Source organism: Alternaria metachromatica (assembly GCF_023757995.1).
Source record: "Alternaria metachromatica strain BMP 0045 chromosome Unknown scaffold_17, whole genome shotgun sequence".
In the NCBI taxonomy this organism is placed as follows: Eukaryota; Fungi; Ascomycota; class Dothideomycetes; order Pleosporales; family Pleosporaceae; genus Alternaria; species Alternaria metachromatica.
This window is the reverse complement of record NW_026055508.1, coordinates 449,743-468,812: the sequence shown is the minus strand read 5'-3', so window position 1 is coordinate 468,812 and position 19,070 is coordinate 449,743. Positions and strand designations below refer to the sequence as shown.

The 19,070-nt window shown below is 53.0% G+C and overlaps 7 protein-coding genes across 7 annotated transcripts; 4 read left to right on the top strand and 3 right to left on the bottom strand.

Moving 5' to 3' along the window:
* Window positions 1-782: 782 nt before the first annotated feature.
* Window positions 783-2,585, bottom strand: J4E83_007169 (uncharacterized protein; the record flags this gene model as incomplete). Its single annotated transcript, XM_049334074.1, has 2 exons — window positions 783-2,097; window positions 2,146-2,585. 2 exons carry the CDS (start codon window positions 2,583-2,585, stop codon window positions 783-785), a joined length of 1,755 nt encoding a protein of 584 aa, XP_049186885.1.
* A 238-nt stretch (window positions 2,586-2,823) lies between these two features.
* On the bottom strand, window positions 2,824-3,920 carry J4E83_007168 (uncharacterized protein; the record flags this gene model as incomplete). The annotated part of the gene is made up of 2 exons (XM_049334073.1): window positions 2,824-3,693; window positions 3,756-3,920. 2 exons carry the CDS (start codon window positions 3,918-3,920, stop codon window positions 2,824-2,826), a joined length of 1,035 nt encoding a protein of 344 aa, XP_049186884.1.
* Window positions 3,921-4,839: 919 nt separating this feature from the next.
* On the top strand, window positions 4,840-6,000 carry J4E83_007167 (uncharacterized protein; the record flags this gene model as incomplete). The annotated part of the gene is made up of 4 exons (XM_049334072.1): window positions 4,840-4,901; window positions 4,976-5,216; window positions 5,266-5,402; window positions 5,457-6,000. The coding sequence occupies 4 exons, from the start codon at window positions 4,840-4,842 to the stop codon at window positions 5,998-6,000; spliced, it is 984 nt and encodes a 327-aa protein (XP_049186883.1).
* Window positions 6,001-6,843: 843 nt separating this feature from the next.
* Window positions 6,844-7,853, top strand: J4E83_007166 (uncharacterized protein; the record flags this gene model as incomplete). Its single annotated transcript, XM_049334071.1, has 2 exons — window positions 6,844-6,919; window positions 6,970-7,853. The coding sequence occupies 2 exons, from the start codon at window positions 6,844-6,846 to the stop codon at window positions 7,851-7,853; spliced, it is 960 nt and encodes a 319-aa protein (XP_049186882.1).
* A 1,323-nt stretch (window positions 7,854-9,176) lies between these two features.
* J4E83_007165 (uncharacterized protein) lies at window positions 9,177-10,838 on the top strand (the record flags this gene model as incomplete). Its single annotated transcript, XM_049334070.1, has 2 exons — window positions 9,177-9,702; window positions 9,766-10,838. 2 exons carry the CDS (start codon window positions 9,177-9,179, stop codon window positions 10,836-10,838), a joined length of 1,599 nt encoding a protein of 532 aa, XP_049186881.1.
* Window positions 10,839-12,123: 1,285 nt separating this feature from the next.
* J4E83_007164 (uncharacterized protein) lies at window positions 12,124-13,978 on the bottom strand (the record flags this gene model as incomplete). The annotated part of the gene is made up of 3 exons (XM_049334069.1): window positions 12,124-13,472; window positions 13,529-13,777; window positions 13,834-13,978. The coding sequence occupies 3 exons, from the start codon at window positions 13,976-13,978 to the stop codon at window positions 12,124-12,126; spliced, it is 1,743 nt and encodes a 580-aa protein (XP_049186880.1).
* A 2,820-nt stretch (window positions 13,979-16,798) lies between these two features.
* J4E83_007163 (uncharacterized protein) lies at window positions 16,799-18,921 on the top strand (the record flags this gene model as incomplete). Its single annotated transcript, XM_049334068.1, has 2 exons — window positions 16,799-16,804; window positions 16,882-18,921. 2 exons carry the CDS (start codon window positions 16,799-16,801, stop codon window positions 18,919-18,921), a joined length of 2,046 nt encoding a protein of 681 aa, XP_049186879.1.
* Window positions 18,922-19,070: the final 149 nt, after the last annotated feature.

Below are 19,070 nucleotides of genomic sequence, written 5' to 3'. Positions count from 1 at the left end.
CATGAGTAGAATGCGATAATTGAGAAGAACCCACACAGATGTGATAGGGTATGTCGAGTATAAGAACGCCATCCCAGTCCGCTCAGCATCACACAATCGCAACCAGCAAAGCAATACAGTAAACCAACACCCACTTCAATCGACTATCTACTCATCAAACTTGCATCACCCAAATCGCTTAACCTCATCATGAAGACATTCACCATCGCCATGATCTCTTCCCTTCTCACCTTAATCACTGCTCTCTCTCCACCCTACGAACCGCCCTGCGACACATGCGTCTCCACCCCCGACAAGAACAAGTGCGACATCACCACCTCGTGCACCTATGTCTGGGGCCATGATAACCCTCACACGCCCGGTCCGAATTTTTGCGCGTGCCGCCATGGGTATCGTATGTCTCTTTCACTCCCACCTATCCTTCACCCGCCTTTCCCCATATCCAGCGATGATACCTGCTAACACACTTAACAGGCGCATCAGGCTACGAGGCAAACAACTTCGAAGTTCAATGGCGACTACCGTGGTACGGTACTCCAAACGGCGACCCGAACCAGGAGGGTAGGGTGTTTGTGAAGCCGGGGGTGGAGTGCAATACGCTTTGTGATGATTGGTATCTTGGGAAGGATGGGTGTAAGGGTGTACAGATGAAGAAGTGGTGTATGTAGGAATGAGTGCTATTGGTAGCGTCTTTCAGCCGGCGATCTGATGTATGATCCTTCTGTAGTAGACATGCTATCATCCGGAACTAACCTTGGTCATTCTACGAGCCGTCTTCTCCATTATTTGGATCCGAAACTGGTCCCTGAGACAGATCTTAGCGCTTGCTCATCTGGCTTTAGCACTTGCTCGACTGATTTTAGCGCTTGCTCGACTGGTCGTGGTTCCCACGGTGGATGGTCTGGTCGATTCGGGTCCATTTCTCGAATTAGCGCCCAGTCCCCTTGTGTAGGTCGCGCTCGAGCCTTCTTCTTCCTATCTCTACGTGAATTGAGAGAAGCCATGAGCTTTCCATGACGTTCGAGACTGAATTCCTCGCCGCCTTTCAGTACTTGATTGACTGTGTTCCGGTCGACCTGGGCGTGGAATCGATCGACTTGTGCTCGAAGGTGCGTGAAACGTCCATCCATTGATCCAAATAGATCCATGACATTGTCCAAATCTTGATCCCTCTGGAGCTTTCGTGCTTCTCCTTTAGCCATTCCAGGCGAAAAGATCCCAAGTTTACCAAAACGCAATCTTTTGGAGATGAGTCGCACTCGTTTGAAGTTTCTTAGGTCCTCTTCCTCGCGCTCAGCAAGCTCGTGGAAAGTTCTCTTTCTACTGCCAGAGTCCTCAGCTTCTGGTCGGAGTTTGGACTCTCGTGTATGCTGATCTTCTCGTAACGGGTATTCCTCGTCCTGAATCACAGTGATCCTCCGGAATCGGATTTGACAATTCGTGCATTCTATCTCAGCATCGCTGGAATACGTCGAACTAAGCAAGCATCCTGGACAGGTAGTGCTACTGCTCTCGCTGGCATCATTTTGATTAAAGACGAAGCTCATGTCAATTCGCTGACCAGGTAAAAAGGCAGCGTGCCATGGACGCGATAGCTCGATCTCTCTACCCGTACCGTTGGCTTGTAAGGCGTATTGCCTTCGTCCAACTTTCATATGGCCTGGCATGTTCTGGAATCGCAGCTCAAGCACAGAGTGGAAGGCATCCCAAGAGGTGATGAATTGCAGATGGACAGGTGCGATACGACCCATGGGGTCGTCCAGTATTATTGGCTCTTCGAACAGGCTTCGTTCCAGGTGACTGGGGAGCGAATTCTGCAGACGCATAACAGCACGGTAAGTTGCGAAGTTGATCGTCATCGCGCCTCGTATCATGCCTTTGAGCTCAGAACCAAGCTTTCGGAGCCAATCTAACTTGAGTGCTTCGGATACATTTCCCAATATTGAGTTCGCAGCCTCGATGTTTCTGTTAGCGTTCTCAATGCCGTCTTTGATGTCTATGAGTGATGCATCGTGCGATAGCGTGGCCGTGTCGTTCCTGTGCTTTGCTTCGTCGAGCTTGTCGTTTATCTCTTTTCGACTGACTCCAAGTAACGTGCTAAACGGCATTAACACCAGCTCTGACTATGATAAGTATTGTACTTACACATTGGCCGTGATCAACAACATCTGGAGGCTTGATGTCGTCCCCGCGATCTCTGCGCGAAACTGCTCCAGCGCTTCTTTCTCTCCAGTCCTCCAACCAATCGCTCTTCCAATCTCTCTAACCCTGTTCACTTTGCCGACTTCAAAAGCGCGCTGATATCCCTGAATGCGCTTCTTGTAGGCGCTAACGCGGTCATTGCATCTAGCTACGGCTTGCTTGGCTGTTTCGCAGAGACTCCGTAACTCAGGCGTAGCTCCATCCCCATGCTGTCTAGTAAGCAGATCAATTTCGAGGAGCGTACGGTCGAGAGTCCAAAGCTCGCGTACGGCGGTCTGGTATTCTGCTTTGGAGCCGCGAGCCTCGTCGAGTGCTGCGACTAGATCCTTCACAAGCAAAACGACGGAGATGATGTCGCCAACGGCACCGAATGTGATCGGCATGGCAAAAGAACAACAGAACGTTTGGGCAATGACACGATAATGGTATAATGAAAGTGTTGAAACTTGGTGGGAGATTCCATCTGACCCCGCATGAATGAGGCTGCACAAGATGGCGGAGTCGCTAAGCCTCCACGAGGTCCAGCCAGTAACATGTCACACATACCACGCCACTTCATATCGCGACTGCCTGCCGATGCGGCACAGTTGCCAAGACCACATCCTCTAGTTCGACCTCACCTCACTCTTGAGACGAATAACCACTCTCAGTGTCCGACTTCTTCTCATCTGTACGCACTCTGAAGCGATCGGTCTTTTCATCAGCCCAGTGCGGGCGCGCATCGAACGCGAACTGCAGAATCTCTGGACGCTGGTAGTGGCCCGCCGCATCGATCCATACCTTTACCGATCCCATGTGCGAGAAGTCAATTTCGCCTTGTACCAACTTCTCCTCCCCGCCCGTGTGCGGACCAGCGATGTACGAGCAGAATGGATGGAGGACAGAAGACCAGCCGCCGCCAGCCTTGACGAGGTCCTGTTTTCCGAGGTTCTCTTCCATCCAGTCGAGGCACTGTTGGTCGACGTAGTTGGAAGCAGTGATGACGAAGACTTGGGCAGTGAGGGCATGGGCCTTCATCAACGCCTCGATCTGCGCATCGGCAACGGCTTCGAAGCCGGCCATGGTGGACAATGCCGGCCAAGCTCCCGCATGAATGTGCTGGTTCTGTGTGATGAGGGCCTGGCGCGCGCCGTTCATGGTATGCTCCCAGCACGCGAGGCCTCCGAGGTTGTACCCGAGCGACAATGGCCAGTTGCGCAATGTACTTCCGTTGCCCTGAGCCCACACCATGCGCTCGACATAGGTTGGCTGGAGCTTCCGATGAACACCGAGTATAGTGCCGTCGCTATCGATAATAACTTGCGAATTAAATAGTGTATAGCCGTTGGCGACACGTTCGCACACGCCCAGATTGATGGCTACACCGGTCCTGCGACAGGCATCCTGGATAGCACTCACATCCTCCCCGTTCGGCTCCACAACAACGCTCTCTTCGGCGTATTTGGCCAAAGCAGCGACCTGCTTTAGGGGTGGGTAACATTCGATCCAGTACTGTGGTAATATTAGCCTGAGCCCCAGCATACAGAGTTTGAGATAACAGCCGATGCACATACAGGATAGCCAGGAATGAAGGTCTCGGGGAACACCAAGAGCTTGACATCATCTTTCGCAGCTTGTTCGATGAGGCGGATAGTCTTCTTGATGGTGGCAGCTTTGTCCATGAAGACAGGCGCAGCGTGGGCGGCAGCCACCTTGAACTTGGTTTCCTTGGGTGCCATGTTGTTGCAGTGCGATAATTGGGGTTCCTACTCGATGAATTGAGTCAAGACTGACAGGCTGGTGAAACTGCGGAGAAGAGAGCTGTCGTGGACCCAGATTTCTTTGTTAAGGTTGCTTGCTACCTGCCAAGATCGCCGCTTCCGGTCGGTCACCGTACAACGGCGGCCGCTGCGGCACGTCGTTATCTCCCGCGTCGTGGAAAGGTCCGATTGCCCAACTGCCAGCCCTTCCCGGGTTGCCAAACAATGCAACTGCACACGAAGATCGTTTGTCATAGGGCTAGCGCGCATCAGGTACCCGGCTGGTCACACCACGCGTTCTCGCAGCCAGGTGAGCCTATACTAACATGGCTAGCGTCGACTCCATTTCGCACCGAAACCGGCACTCTCCCCGAAAACACTGGCATTCACTCGTTGCACAATCGGTGCGATTACGCGGGAAACTCATCCGACTGGACATGTGATTGCACGGCCTTATGGGTTCACTGCAATAAATGCATGTCGTGACACAGAAAACCGCCGAGTGAATGGGGGTGCAAAACCCAACAGCCTGCACGGCGATAATACAACTTGACCCTCTGCGTCAAATGATGTTGTACCATTATCTGACACTTCGCAAACCAAACTGCGTGATTCCGACGACAACCGGCTTTTGACATGGCGTTTGATTATTTTGCAAACCCCCCTCCGGGTCTCGACTTGAACGAATCCCGCACTGCTTCTAACAATGCTATCGGCGTTGTACTTTTCGTCCTTTCTCTCGTTTTCGTGGGCTTACGCCTCTACACTCGCTTGCACGTAAAGCGTGAGCCACTGGGTCTAGATGATTATCTCATGTTTCTCGGTCTGGCGCTGAATGCGGGCAACCTGGCATGCTGCATTGCAGGTAAAGCAATCGATCCCGCGAGACTAATCACGGATGCTAAAGTCCAGACTAGGCGGCTTCTACGGCCTTGGAAAGCACATATGGTCCTTGGGGCCGTATGAGATGCGACAGATTACGATAGTGCGTTGCGACTTCCAGAACCCCACAAGTATCGCAGTGCTGACCACAGTAAGATCACCTTCGCATATGTCTTCATCTACGCATGGAGTGTGTGCATCATCAAGTTCTCGATTCTGGCGCTATACCGCCGCATATTTGGCCTCTCGTACTTTGGCTATTTCTGCATCGCTCTCACTACAGGTTATCTTATCACCAACCACATCGTCCTACCTCTCTACACGCGACCATTGCACTACTACTGGAACCAGTGGTACGGAGATAAAGGCGTAGTCCAGGTAGACGAGGCAAAGGTGAGAATACTCCAAGACCGAGCTGCAACAGCGACTGACCAGGATATAGTTCTATCTCGGTGTCGGCATCATCAACCTTTTCGGCGATGTATGCATCCTTACGATACCCATAGCGAGCGTGCTTAAGCTTCACATGGGACGGACCCAGAAGGTGGCAGTCTGTCTCACGTTCCTACTTGGTAGCTTGTACGTCGCAACCCAATGTCCGTACCTTCGATGAAGTTTCGCTAACAAGTGCAGCGTCTGTTTTGCTTCGCTCTACCGCATCATCACCATTACCCACCTCGTCCAGTCGAAAGACATCAGCTGGGCGAAGAGCGACGTCTTCATCTGGTCCTCCGTAGAGCCTTCCATCGGTATCATATCCGGATGCCTACCCACCCTGCGACCGCTCATGATGAAAGTGATCAATGCACTCTCGACCCGCCTGCCATCCTCCTTCAAATCATCGCAGCATTCCGAATCATCCGGCCCCTCGCTGAACCCTCTTGAAACAATATCCAAGAAGCGCACGCGCAAGATCAACCTCAAGGATACGTTGGGAGACACGATTAACAATGACACTCGGAGCCAGTGGGGCAAATCGCGATTGGATGAAGACGAAATGTGTCTCACGACAACGACTGTGCATGGGGAGTGCCCGGGTACTGCCCTGTGCAAAGAAGGCAGTGTGACCACAAGCGAGCTCTCGCAGAGTATGAGGAGAGAAAGAGGGATTACTATGACGAAAGAATTCGCATGGGATGAGGGAACGCATGACCAAAGCCCAGACAACAAGGTCTAGACAAGTAGTAAAGCGGCCGCGCATTTCCCTTGGCTTTTGATCGTATCCGCACCATGCAACAAACAGGACTAGGACCAATGTGAAGTCTCTGCCAGCGCGCACCTTTAGGTAGTCTTGGACAAGCGGATCGACGCAATACCTTTTACGAAGCCTTCGTACCATTTCCACCATCGGCAAGATTTGATACCGTCCGAGATATGTTGCGTACGAGAATGCGACGCGTCGCGGCCTCTGTAAAGCCGCTAACACGACCAAAGGGTTGGGTAGCGACCATGGCGGCAGCCTGTACTAGACCCCGCGTACAGTCGACCTATCGCACGCGCTGGAGTGTCTGACGAACTCGGGGTAGGTGGTGAGAGATGGAGACGGCTTGGAAAGGAACGCGACGAATGCGACGGGACGGCACGCATAGCTGCACATGGGACGTGCTAGCGTGGCCGATCTATGAGCCAGCGCGACTGGGTAACACCTTGACAGCTCATGTAATGCATCCTACACCTTACTTTCGATCTAGATGGCCAGTGATCGTGACGTGAATTATGATAGGTGACTTTCGTCTTCGAATTTCGTGCACGCAGCCATAATTCTGTTTCATAGCCGAATGTGGTATAGCGTTTTTGCACTCTCGTCGATCATCCCGGCATTTTGCACGTTGCGGCCACACATCTCACCGGCGGAGATAGTCTTCGCAGCAGCACCACCACCTTGAAGACGCGCCACAACAAGCCTGCCTTTTCGTCCGAATTGTAAAATGGCAATAGTGCGCCATGTATATAAGAGGCACTGTGCATCTGCAGAAACTGAGATGTCGACATCAACGCACCTCGCGACTCAAGCCTCAACATGCAAGGCTACAAAGACTTCGACCCTGCAAAGGACATTCGAGACCTTTCCGGAAAAGTGATCTTGGTGACTGGAGGTAATTGAACTTGTTTCCCGTCATTGACATTCTTCTGACAGTCATATTAGGCACCGCAGGATTGGGGGAAGAAAGTGTGCGAGCACTGGCGGCGCACAGTCCATTACACATCTACTTCACAGGGCGCAATGTCGCTGCAGCGAATGCACTGATCGCCGACATCAAAGCCAAGCACCCGAGGACATCTTTGAGCTTCATCAAGATGGATCTTTCGTCCCTTCGCGCAGTCAAAGAGGCCATCGCTCAAGACTTCAAACATGACCGCCTCGACATACTGATGAACAACGCCGGTATCATTGCGAAACCAGCAGTCTTGAGTACCGATGGTTACGAGATCCAATTCGCGACGAACCATCTCGGCCATGCGATGCTTACCAAAGAGTTGATGCCCATCTTGCTCAAGACAGCCAAAGAGCCCGGTGCAGACGTCCGTGTCGTCAGCAACACGTCCGCCGGTTACGAGTTCCATCGCGCCATCAAGGGTGGCATTTCCTTCGATGAACTTGACGCTGGAAGCACGATGTCTCGAATGATGCTAGGCGCATGGATTCGTTATGGCCAGTCCAAACTCGCAAACATCCTCTTCGCAGCGGAGCTCGCGCGTCGGCATCCTGAGCTGACGTCTGTAGCCATCCACCCTGGACTTGTCAAGACGACCATGAATACCGAGATGGCCGGCTGGAGTAAGACGTTCGTCAATGTAACGTCGCGGATGTCGGGCGAGAAGTGGCTTGAGCCACATGAGGGCGTTTTGAATCAGCTTTGGTGTGCGGCCGGAGCGGAGAAAGGAGCATTGCAGAATGGAGGATACTACACGCCGGGGGGCGTAGACTCCACGGAGAAATTGACGGCAGAGGCTAAAGACCAAGCTCTGGCGGGAGGTTTGTGGGAGTGGACGGAGAAAGTGCTCCTAGAACATTGTCGTTGTGATTAAGTGCGTCAGTAGCGCTCTGGACAGGCGGATCAGGAATCCCTTCCCAGCGCCTTCCTAGTTCAGCCCTCTTGTCCCCATCGACAATAATGACTTTCTTGTCAAAGCCTCCAGCCCACGGTTTGAAGCCCATGCGACCCAGTTCCGACACGTTTATCTCTATTGAGAGTAGGAAAAAGGCCATTCGATAGGCTAGTAGTCTCAGGGCTAGCCTCTCGTTGTTCGTGACATCTTCTTGGCTCATCACAGGACGCATGTCCCGCTGTATGAATCTTCCTTTCCACCCAAACCAGTCCAACTGCACAGTACTGATATGCGGGGCTCGCTCAGGTCCAGTGGGTGTAAGGAGGTTCAACCCAAGTTTCCTAATTTGTTGACCAGGGCAACAGATATTAGCTATGTATTCGACGAGACCGGTAAAACTAGCTTTATCGAGAAGAATGTCGTGAAGCCGCTTCAAATAGAGAGCTGGCCTATCTCTGGTTTCGCGCACGTTTATGCCAATGAAAGCGATCGACTCCTTGCTTCGAGCTGGACAGCAGGTCCATGTGGGCCAGAGCTCTTTGTCGTTGACCATCATGACGTCGAGAAAGTACGCCGTCGGGCGGCGGAGACGGGTTGTGGTCTCGTGGTGCAGTTGTCTGTTCGTGAGGAGCAGTCCGTAAGTAGCATATTGCTCGGCAGGTGGCAAGACGGGTATTCGCAGGCAATTCAAGCCTACTGAGGCCTTGCGAGGGGTGTCATCTGATGCAGGGTGTCTTGGAGGCTCGACGTGCGCACTGATGACAAATTCGAGGATTATGTCGCGAAGTTCGCGCGGTAGTGATAAGAGACGGCTAGACATGATGAGATGGACTGCGTGGAGGATGGGTATGAAGGCAGAAGAGCCGGCCCCGGGGAGCATGCGCAGGGACCTGAGCTAAGCGGAGACGCTAAGCTACATCGATATAAGCCTCGGTAAGATCCCCGCAGGGCTGTTGTTCGCAGTTGCCCGTCTCTACTCACTCACTTTCGCTGCACAACACAGAAAGTCATCAGCACCTTCCACTTGACATTGCTGCCTGAAAGCTTGTAGAAAAATGACGTCGTCAACGGAAAATTCGTTCATCACGCCCGTTGAGGCCGTCGAGTTGATGTCTTTCACCTGGGCACTCTCATCGTTCACCTCGACGCTACTCACCAATTTGTGTGATCCTGTCTCAAGCATTGCTCTGTTCAAAGTTTTTCGTGTACTTACAGCTCTGCGGTAGCCGACAGCCGACAGTCGCGACTGCACGCTCACCCCTAGCGACCAGCTGCCGCCGTGACCTGACAGCGTACGCCATCATGTCTCGTCTGGAAGTGCTGCCGCAGCACATCCTTCGCGACATCCTCCGCTACCTGCTACTCTCTGATCGAGTTCGTGGGCCGCCCAACCGCTATCTCGTCGAAGACTATGACTTCCAGGTCGCTGTCCTTCGCACTAACAAGGCTATCAATCAGGAAGCTACCAACATCTTCTACGAGGACAACAAGTGGATCAAACTTCACAATGGCTATGGTACGATGATTGAAACTGCTCTGATCAATCACGAAACACCTTACTTCAAGCTGAAGATGGATGAGTTCGACAAGCATGTTGCTGAAGTCAATGTCAATCCCAGCTTCCACCAGAAGTCGAGGTATGGTGGCAAGACGACAGTGGGATTGTTGCTCTTGCAAGACATGGCCAAATTTGCTCGCGTTCTACGAATCCTGGACTTCGCCAACTTCATGGCTTATGACTTCAAGTTCGCACTACACAAGCCGCCCGGTACCGTCGGCACTCTGAGCAGGGAGGATCAAGAGAGGTTGATCTTACCTATGGAGAAAGGTGAGTATTGCCATGGCGAGTTGCATATGAGACGTTTGCTAATCTAATTCACCGCTATCATAGTCAGCGGTGTAGCTTGCCGACAGCAGGTCGCCTTCACCACCTCGTTTGATGCTGTCCTTGTTGAACGCGTCAAGCAGGCAATGACTCAGGGAGTTGCATGGCTACGAGCTGCTGTCGCTGAAGTCTACGATATCGCTCTCTCCATCAAATGCATGGGTGACATGGCATTCAACATAGGCAATGGAGACATGGCATTCGCGAAGTGGGACGACACACTCAAGTTCATCGACATTACACTGGAGCACAACAACATGATGAGTACACGCCTGGAACCCGATTTCCTAGCTCAACTTCGTGCACTCGAATGCATGGTCTGCCTTGAACTAGCGATGTTCTTCTTCTCGGACATGGCCATTGACGGAATCGGCCGGAAGTACGAGCATGTACCGAAGAAGGTGGGTTATGCTGAGGATGCCAAATTGTACAACGAGCTCTTGGAGTTTGAGGCAGTTCCAGTGTCTGCTATCGCTCGCTTCTACCGCTTCTTGGGTGTCGCTGAACTGGGTCTGGATCATCCCGTCAAAGCAGCAAAGGCATTTGCTAAGTCCTACAAGATGGCGACTCTCCCCCCAACCCAGAACGGCTACAACACAGCGAGATCATGGAAAGAGCTCACAAAGGCTCAGCGCAAGTCTAGGCTAGACGCTCTTCACACTGCCCTTCCCAAGACGCCCCATATGATGCCAGCATTCCAAGCCTGGAAGGGTCCTCAAGTCCAGTCAGAACATTGGGTCATGCGCGAGCTTGGCTTTAAGGGTGATATACCTTACGCGGACAAGATCACCGGTATATCTGGGATATACTTGACCACCAAAGCCCACCCCAATCGTTCGCTTCCAGGACCACGTACGACCCGGCTCGGGGCCGTGAAGCCTAAAGTACTGATGAAGGTTGTCGAGAGGCATCGCGAGGAAGTGAACCAGCCAACTATACCGGGCATTGAGCTACTGATGATGTGGATAGCTCTTGGACCGAACGATCTCGGTGAGGAGAGTATCCATGATGATCCAGACACTGCAAAGATGCTGGAGAAGATGTCTCTTCGTGGCCCTGGAGGTTGTCCAACTCAGTGAATGACGATTCAGTCATGTGTGTGGCTCTATATACGTGTACAGTCAAGGTGAAGGGGTTCTGAGATACTGTGGTGAAATAGGCTGTTATATTCGGCGCATGAGCTGTTGTGTCTATAGACAAACTCTCTTTCACTTCCACTATAGCATAATCCTATTGTCTAGATATCTCAATGACGTCTTCAAATTTGACAAACACCGTCCTACCTCTCCAAACCACTTCCCTACTACCACCATCTCTACTGCAATCATGACATCCACATCCTCCAAGCGTAGAGCAGACGATGAGCCGGCCTCATCACAACCAGTCAAGCGACCACGCATCGAGAAGCCGATATCACCCCCCGCGTCGCCATTGCGACACCGGTCACCAAGGCGAAGGATTCCCCGCCCAGCTATCCGCCAACCCTCTACCTCCCCAACACCCTCCGTATCCGCCTCGCTGGACGAGGCAACCACCATCTCAGAGACAGACCCCCTCCTCCACCGCATACAATCCGGTATCACCTACACCCTCTCCACCACCACCCCAGCGCAAACAACGCGCTTCACCATCCCAACCACCACCAGCAAGCCCACCACGCTCGCCGCCCTGAATCTCCTCCGCACCAACGCCACACTCATAGCTTCATCACCGCTCTTTGAGATCTATGAATTGGGCGTCCCGCGACCGGATTGGGTGAAGCAAGGGGGTTGGCTGGGCATTCACGATCCGCAGTGGTGGGTGGGTAGGAGTGGGGCGGAGGTGAAAGCGGGGCCTTGGGCGGATGAGCTTGAGGTGAAGAGGATGGAAGGGAGGATTAGGGGGGTGGAGAAGGGGAGGGTGAAGAGAGGGAGGAAGGGCGTGGGGAAGGGGGCAAGGGAGAGAGATGGGAAGTTGAGGGAGGGGTTGAGGAGGCAGAGGGTGGGGTTGGGTATGTGTGATTGGAGATAAGCAAGATGTTGATCCAGAAGGATGTATGAAATGATACGTTGGAGACATCACATGAGAAAAGAGCATGTCAAGATTGAACATCGAAGGATATATCACATAAGAGAAGAGCATCCCAAAGTTAAGAATCAAAGAAGACATCACATGTGAGAAGAGCATTGATAGTTCAAGATTAAGAAGTAGTTTATGCTATAGTAGAAACTACAGAGGTATCATTCTCCAGCCCAGGCATCTATCCATTCCGTGTCTTTAGTAATATGCTATACTGTACTGCATAGCTAGAACCAAACATTACATCATTCAAAGTGACTCATTCGTGTCATCAAGACGTGAATAAAACACTACACCATTAACCATCTAGTGGACGGAAGCAGTGCGGTGGTTCTTCTCAGTGTCAACGACAATGGAACCGTTGCGCTCGATCATGGTAGAGCCACCCTTCTGGAGGGAGCTCTCGACGAAGGTGTGGGTAGGGCGCCACTTGGCAGAGGTCCTGGGAGTGGTCTCGGCCATCATCTGGTCGACCTGCTCGAGAGACAGACCCTTGGTCTCGGGAACCAAGAAGTAGGTGTAGATGAAAGCGATGGTGCAGAGACCTCCCCAGATGAAGAAGACAGAGGACTTGAGGTTGCCCTGGTCGGTACCGACCATGTAGGGGGTGATGACGGCGATGATGGTGTTCCAGAGCCAGTTGGAGGCGGTGGAGAGAGCAACACCACGCGAGCGGATGGGCAGAGGGAAGACCTCACCGATGAGGACCCAGGCACCAGGACCCCAGGTAGTGGCGAAGAAGAAGATGAAGATGGCGATGAACGCAATCTGGGCGTTGACGGCCGAGATGTTGTTGGCGCGGGTGGTGCCGTCGGCGAGGGTAGTGGAGTTGTTGAATCCCTGAGTGACACCAATGATGGCGACCAAGAACTGGCAGATCAACATACCGAGAGCACCGAAGAGGAGGAGTGTGCGACGACCGAACTTCTCCATTCCGTAGAAGGAAAGAGGGGTGGAGCAGACGTTGACGAGGGTGAAGACGAGCGAGATCAAGAAGGTGTTGGAGATGGCGCCAGTCGACTCCAAGAAGGGAGTGGAGTAGTAGAAGATGAAGTTGACACCAGTCCACTGTTGCATCATCTGGAGCGAGGTACCGAGGATAGTCTTGCGGAGGTTGGAGTTGGACTGGAAGAGAGAACCCTTGAAGCAGTTGGCCCAGCCAGAGATCCAGCCACCGGCGGGGATAAGCTCGCGCTCGTACTCCTCGTTGGCAATGATCTCAGCAAGCTCAAATTCAACCATGGACCTGAGCTCAGCAGCCTGGGGGTCGGTAGGGTGGACACCACGGATCTTCATCAGAGCCTTCTTGGCCTCATCGGGCTTGCCGCGCTTGACGAAGTAACGGGGGGAGTCGGGAAGGCACGCAATACCACCACCGAGGATAAGACCCCAGGCAAACTGGATACCGATGGGGATGCGGTACTCGCCAGTATCACCACGACCCTGGACGCCGTAGTTGACACAGGCGGCAAGCAGGAGACCAATGGTAATGCAGAACTGGTAACCGGAGACGAGCGCACCACGGACCTTCTTGGGGCAAATCTCGGACATGTAGAGAATGACAATGGCAGACTCGAAACCGACACCAATACCGGCGATGGCACGACCGGCGACAAGGAGGTCACGGCCAGTGGCAGCCATTTGCAGAACAACTCCTAAGTGGGGGTTAGTGGCTTGTTTCATAAAGTAGTGCAAGCGGGGGAGTTCGTACCGATGATGTAGATGAGACATCCCAGGACAATGGTCCACTTGCGACCAATCATATCGGAAAGGTCACCAGCGACGAGAGCACCGAAGAAAGTACCAGCGGAGAGAATAGAGACGATGAGCGAGGTGTTGCCAGAGCTGATCTTGCAGAGGCCATCGGGAGTGTCGAGACCCTGGGGGCAGATGTTGCCCTCGACCTCCTGGATGAAGAGAGGCGAGTTGAGCACACCGTTGATGTATCCGGAATCGTAACCTGGGTTTGCAGTCAGCCACTGTTACTGTGGAGATTGTACAATGTTGTTGTCTTACCGAAGAAGATACCACCAAAGGAGGCGAAGGCGCAGAGGAGGTAGGCCTTCCAAGTGACAGGGCACTCAGTCATGTTGACATCAGTGGTAGCTTGGATGCCCTTGGGGTTGGCGGCCTCGTCGGCCAGGTCGTTGTTGTGGCTCATGATGGGCAAGTGCGTGGGGGTTGTACGCTGAGGGAGTTGACGAAGCGCGTTGCTTGAAGCTGTGCAGGGTAGAACTCGCACGCGGCCTTGGACGAAGAATCAGAATCCGAGATGCGGGTGAGTTGAGGGTTAATAAACAGAGCTGGAGATTTGAGATCTAGTGCAGTGCGGAACAAGTGTACCGCAGAAATGGCTAGGTAACATTGCGGCGCGACTAGTAGGGGCCCGTGCTTCCCTGCTATTGGGTGCATTAGCCTGGAACCCAGTGAAGGGTGCGCGCCACCAGCTCTCTGGGGAATGGTCGCCCGCGTTTTGCCTGCTCCAGCTTCTTCTCCAGGCCCGACTGGCCCGACTAACCTGGTAATTTGACAAGTGTCGGACCGGCATTTGCACCGGCTGTGATTTGACCTTGGCAGCTGGAGCACAGACGGTGGTTTTGCCTGTCTAGAACGCTTCTAGGTTTTCAGAGCCGCACGTGAGGTGCTCCCCGACCAAGGGTTCCCACTTCACTAGACTCCACCATCGTGGCCCATGGAGTCTCTCGTGGCCCATGGAGTCGGCTAACGTGTGTCTGGAGCAGACTGGTAACGCCGCTAGCCCCCAATACCAGGTGCGCGGCGCCCTACACTCGGCTCCCTCCGCCTTCGACGCCTGCTTTCACACATCACGATGATGCGCTGACGATGCGCCAATGGCATGGCCTGCGCTATGCTTTTCACCACTGCAGGCCTCTTTCCCCAGACAACACCATGTGGCTGAACGCTAATGCAACGGCGGTCATGATGAATGTGAACTGCTGACGCTTGTCCGCCATGGACGCCTAACGGCCAATACGCGACTTCGCTGGCCTTCGGAGCTCCTAATTAAGCGCGCAGTGTGGCACGAGTCACTCTCATTAGCCCAACACCACCAACCCCAGCCTCCGCTCCTGTCCCGACGCTGGAAACGTCCAACCGGGGCCGCCCTTGATTAGTGCATGTGGTCACGATGCACGGTCAGGATGCCTGACCCAGCGACCGCGAGAGATGCAAATCCAGTCCCTTCGCTGCGGGAGGATAATGTGGTAGCGATGATGGCGAGAAGGCTGTCGCTACCGAGGTGGTTCGTTCAAGTGGGTCGCTCGCTGTCAATCACGCGGAGGTCTCCCCATGGTTTCGATCCGACGGCCCACAACCCTGATTGGCCATGCCCTGCGCTAGTGCCTACCCCGACGAAGCTTGACGCGGAAAAGAATTCAGCCCCGACATAGCACGAATCGCCGAAGAGAAAATCTTCAGGCGCGGCATCTGAGCTCTGAGGTACATGACAAAGCGACATCGCGTACCCCGACATTCATCGTCCGCATGTTCTTCTCCACATTGTCGCCCAACGCACTGCTGCTGCTTCGCTACCAACTTTTCTCGCGTTCCCGCTGAGATGTCACCACCCCACAACTCGTACCGACTATGCAAACTTTGTGCGACGGTGGTGGCCTCAGCCGCAGGACTTCATTGTTACACGAGAAGCCTGTCAGACGCCGGGGTGCAATGCCTCAGTTCGTCACGATGCTCAGCTGTCATGTGCAAGCTGGCTCTTCCAGGCCTCGGGACAGGAAATGGTCTGAGGGTCTTGCAAGTCCTCCGTCCTCTAGTGTCCTGGTGGCATCTGTGAGGAAACTTGAGTTGGGTCTCTCAAAATGGTCAGCATCGTTGGATTTGGCTCTGATCGCTTCAGGCGGCTCTTGTGGTGCCATGGTGTAGTATCATGTTTCCTGAAAAGTCGCTGGGGCTCCGCGAGCGACTGCAGCACATCTGCAAAACTGTGGGTATCGAACACTGATCTTGTAGGAGTATTGGATGCTCATTTGCCAATCTTCAACGTCGACTTAGGCCCCTGCCTTGTCTCCAGAACGAGATATCGATGCAGCAAAGCTGACCAATAGGCACAAGCTCGGCGGGGTAGTCTGCATTGCTTCCTCCAGCCTTGCGCAACTACCTTATCGCCATTACATCCTACACATTCTTTATCCACTTCGCAGAGCAGAAGTGAACCAATTTAGCTTCATGGCATGGCATGATGCGAGCTGCGCAGACCTGCATCTGGAGTGGGAAGACGGACGGCCTGGGTGCCGCACTTGCCAGCGCAGGGCGCCCGAGCTAACGCCTATCCATCCGATTTCACCGCCCGCGCCTCCGCTACATACTTCACGATCACAACTGGTGTGCACATGGCCTCCACGGGTCTTTTCCAATCTCATTCGCGACGAAGACCAGGGCTACGCTGCAGCGTCTGGTCATGACTATAATGAAGAGCAAAAGCTGCGAGCATTCATATGTGCCAACATTGATGAATGGACTGCCAGCCATGCGAGCCAGGGACCTGACCCCTCGTTGTCTCGGAATCAGGAGAGCTTGCAGCAACAGATGCGCCCAGAGCCGATGCTACACAAGATTTATTCCCGCCTTCCTGAGACTGATTCGATTCGTCTTCTTTGCCTGCATGGCAGCAGAATGAAGAGCGACCCTATTCATTGCGATTTACTAGTCTGGAGGCTTCGCGATCAGAGCCGACCAATCTTCGAGGCTTTATCGTACACCTGGGCAGACTCCGATGGCAATTCAGCCCTGTGCGAGACTATTTTCATCGGTCCAAATTACGACACTTGTCTCGTGACGAAGAACTGCATGGCAGCGCTACAACGTTACCGGATCGCTGTCGACCGTCTTATCTGGGTAGACGCCATCTGTATAAATCAGTTTGATTTGGAAGAGCGCGGGCAACAAGTGTCACTCATGAGGGAGATATTCGAGTCCGCGTCCAGGGTTCTCATATATGTGGATGATGAGAGTGTCAAACATGTCCCCATCCCAGACTTTACTGATGATAACCACGCGACCTCAGTGGATCCACGATTCATCTTGCAGATACCCTATTTCTCACGCATCTGGGTAATCCAAGAGGTCCAGCTCAGCAACAAAGCCACCCTCACCGTTGGTGACGTCACGATAGATTGGGACCGATTTTTGAGATATCTGAGCAATTACAGAGATAAGACGCTCGAGGGCACGGGTGAATGGAAGCACGAGGGTGGGGGCGAGGGGAAGTATGGATATGGGCGCGAGTGGAAGCGCGATGGTGAGCGCGAAGGTAAGCGCTGGGTGCAGCATTGGGTGGAGTACCTCAACATCGAGCAAAGCGACATGAGTATAATATCGCTGCTCAGAGCCACACTGCATTGTCGATGCGGTGATGCGCGGGATAGATTATATGGCTTGCTAGGCCTCACTGGTAGGAACGAGCGATCCGATCTTCCGGTCGATTATGGCATCAACGTCCAACAGCTCTATACAGGCTTGGCTATGTACTGGCTTACAGAATGGGGATCCTGGCCACTCCAGTCATACATATTGGATCTTGCCTTTCTTCCAAAAACGACCCCATTGCTGCCGTCGTGGGTTCCCGACTGGGAGTCTCTTTCTAATATAGAGACAAGCCACGAGCACACCCCCTCAGCATCCGCAACGCTCGAATTCAAATCTACAGACCTGGGGAGATCTTCGTCAGGTCTGAACTGGCGTTGGCCCAGGAAACACGCATCCCAATATAGATGGACACTAGAAGACATTTGCAGACCACAGGGTACAGCAAGACCACTACCAGAAGCCGGTATAATGGTGGTCGACGCCGTGCATTTACTGTCTGTTCTAGAAGACGAGATTCACTTCACCGACATCAACGGTAATCCGTTATATGGTCTGGGTTTCGCGGACCCAAAGGATCTGGATTTAGCAGACCCCGAGAATCTTGGTCGAACAAAGAATCGCATGCCGCGCGAAGACGCTGAATTGCATGTTCTGGTCAACTGGAATCGAGCCTGTCTGTTAAAGTTGCATGCCAACAAAGTTTATAACCTCGACAGACCATGTGAAATATCGTGCGGTCTGCGAGGTATTCTGACTGCTGACCCATGGGCTATCAGGCAAGACTTCACCCACCACTCCCATCGTGAAAAGTCATCTCAGAGTGATTATCTCTCAATGAGAGAAGCAGCCCTTGCGGGCTACAAGCTTATCCCGGGCTTTCGTGAACGTGGAAATATATCTGCAATATCTGGGCAGCTAGCTGGCCTTGAAGTAGAGATCGTGGAGGGTTGGCTGATCGATCTTTTATTCTTCAGTACACGCGCTGGAAGCGCATTCGCGAAGTCAACAGTCAGCGCCATCATTCAAGATCACTGGAAGCAGCATTTTCCTTTAGCGACCGCTGCTAGCCAACAATCAGATTGGTTGTCCGACGCACACGTAGCCGAAAGCCAGGAGCCGGTCGAAATGGCGGCCATCAGGGAACAGCAGGAGCGTGTCATGGCTTTTGCCTTTGAGAACGCACCACTCGGCTTCGACATCACTGAACCCGCCGACATGACTGGATCCGCTCATCAAGAGCTAACCGAGTTGGTCAAGAAGATCTACAAGCCTCCTGACTCGCATGGTATCAATCTGTTAGACGCAGGACTCTCTTTCCGCATAGAGCGAGTTCGAAAAACGTGGTACTGGAGGCAAATCTTATCGATGGGAGAAATGCACGAATATCTAGATGGGGTTGTTCAACGCCACACGAGCGCCTGCAAGAACTTTCAGTCTCCTTCCCTGGCGATATTGCAGATTAACCCCTTTCTACTACCTGTAATTGTCCGTACCCTGGGCACGCTTGAACGGACATCAGAGAAACCCAAACAGGAAACCGTACGCGTCACGGTGGGTGACATGATTCGTAATGCTGTCACGCTGCTAGATGACCTCAAAATCGATGACAAGTTCACGCTCGAGCAGAACATCAACATACTCTGGATTATCGTGTTGACGATGGAGATGATTGCGCGGTTAAGAGGTGTACTACAACAACGTCTTGTTCTGAACGCCATCGCAGACAAGATGCACAAAGTGCAAAAGATATACCTTATCTAGTGGAGAAGCGTCGGTTCCGTCTCTCAGGGTGTCGCAACAAAGACATAATCACAGGTAGACGAACTAAGACTACGACAACCGAACTCCGAAGTCTAATACACGTTCCTGCAGACATGTTACATGTAAACGTTGTTAGTCAAAGTGACGAT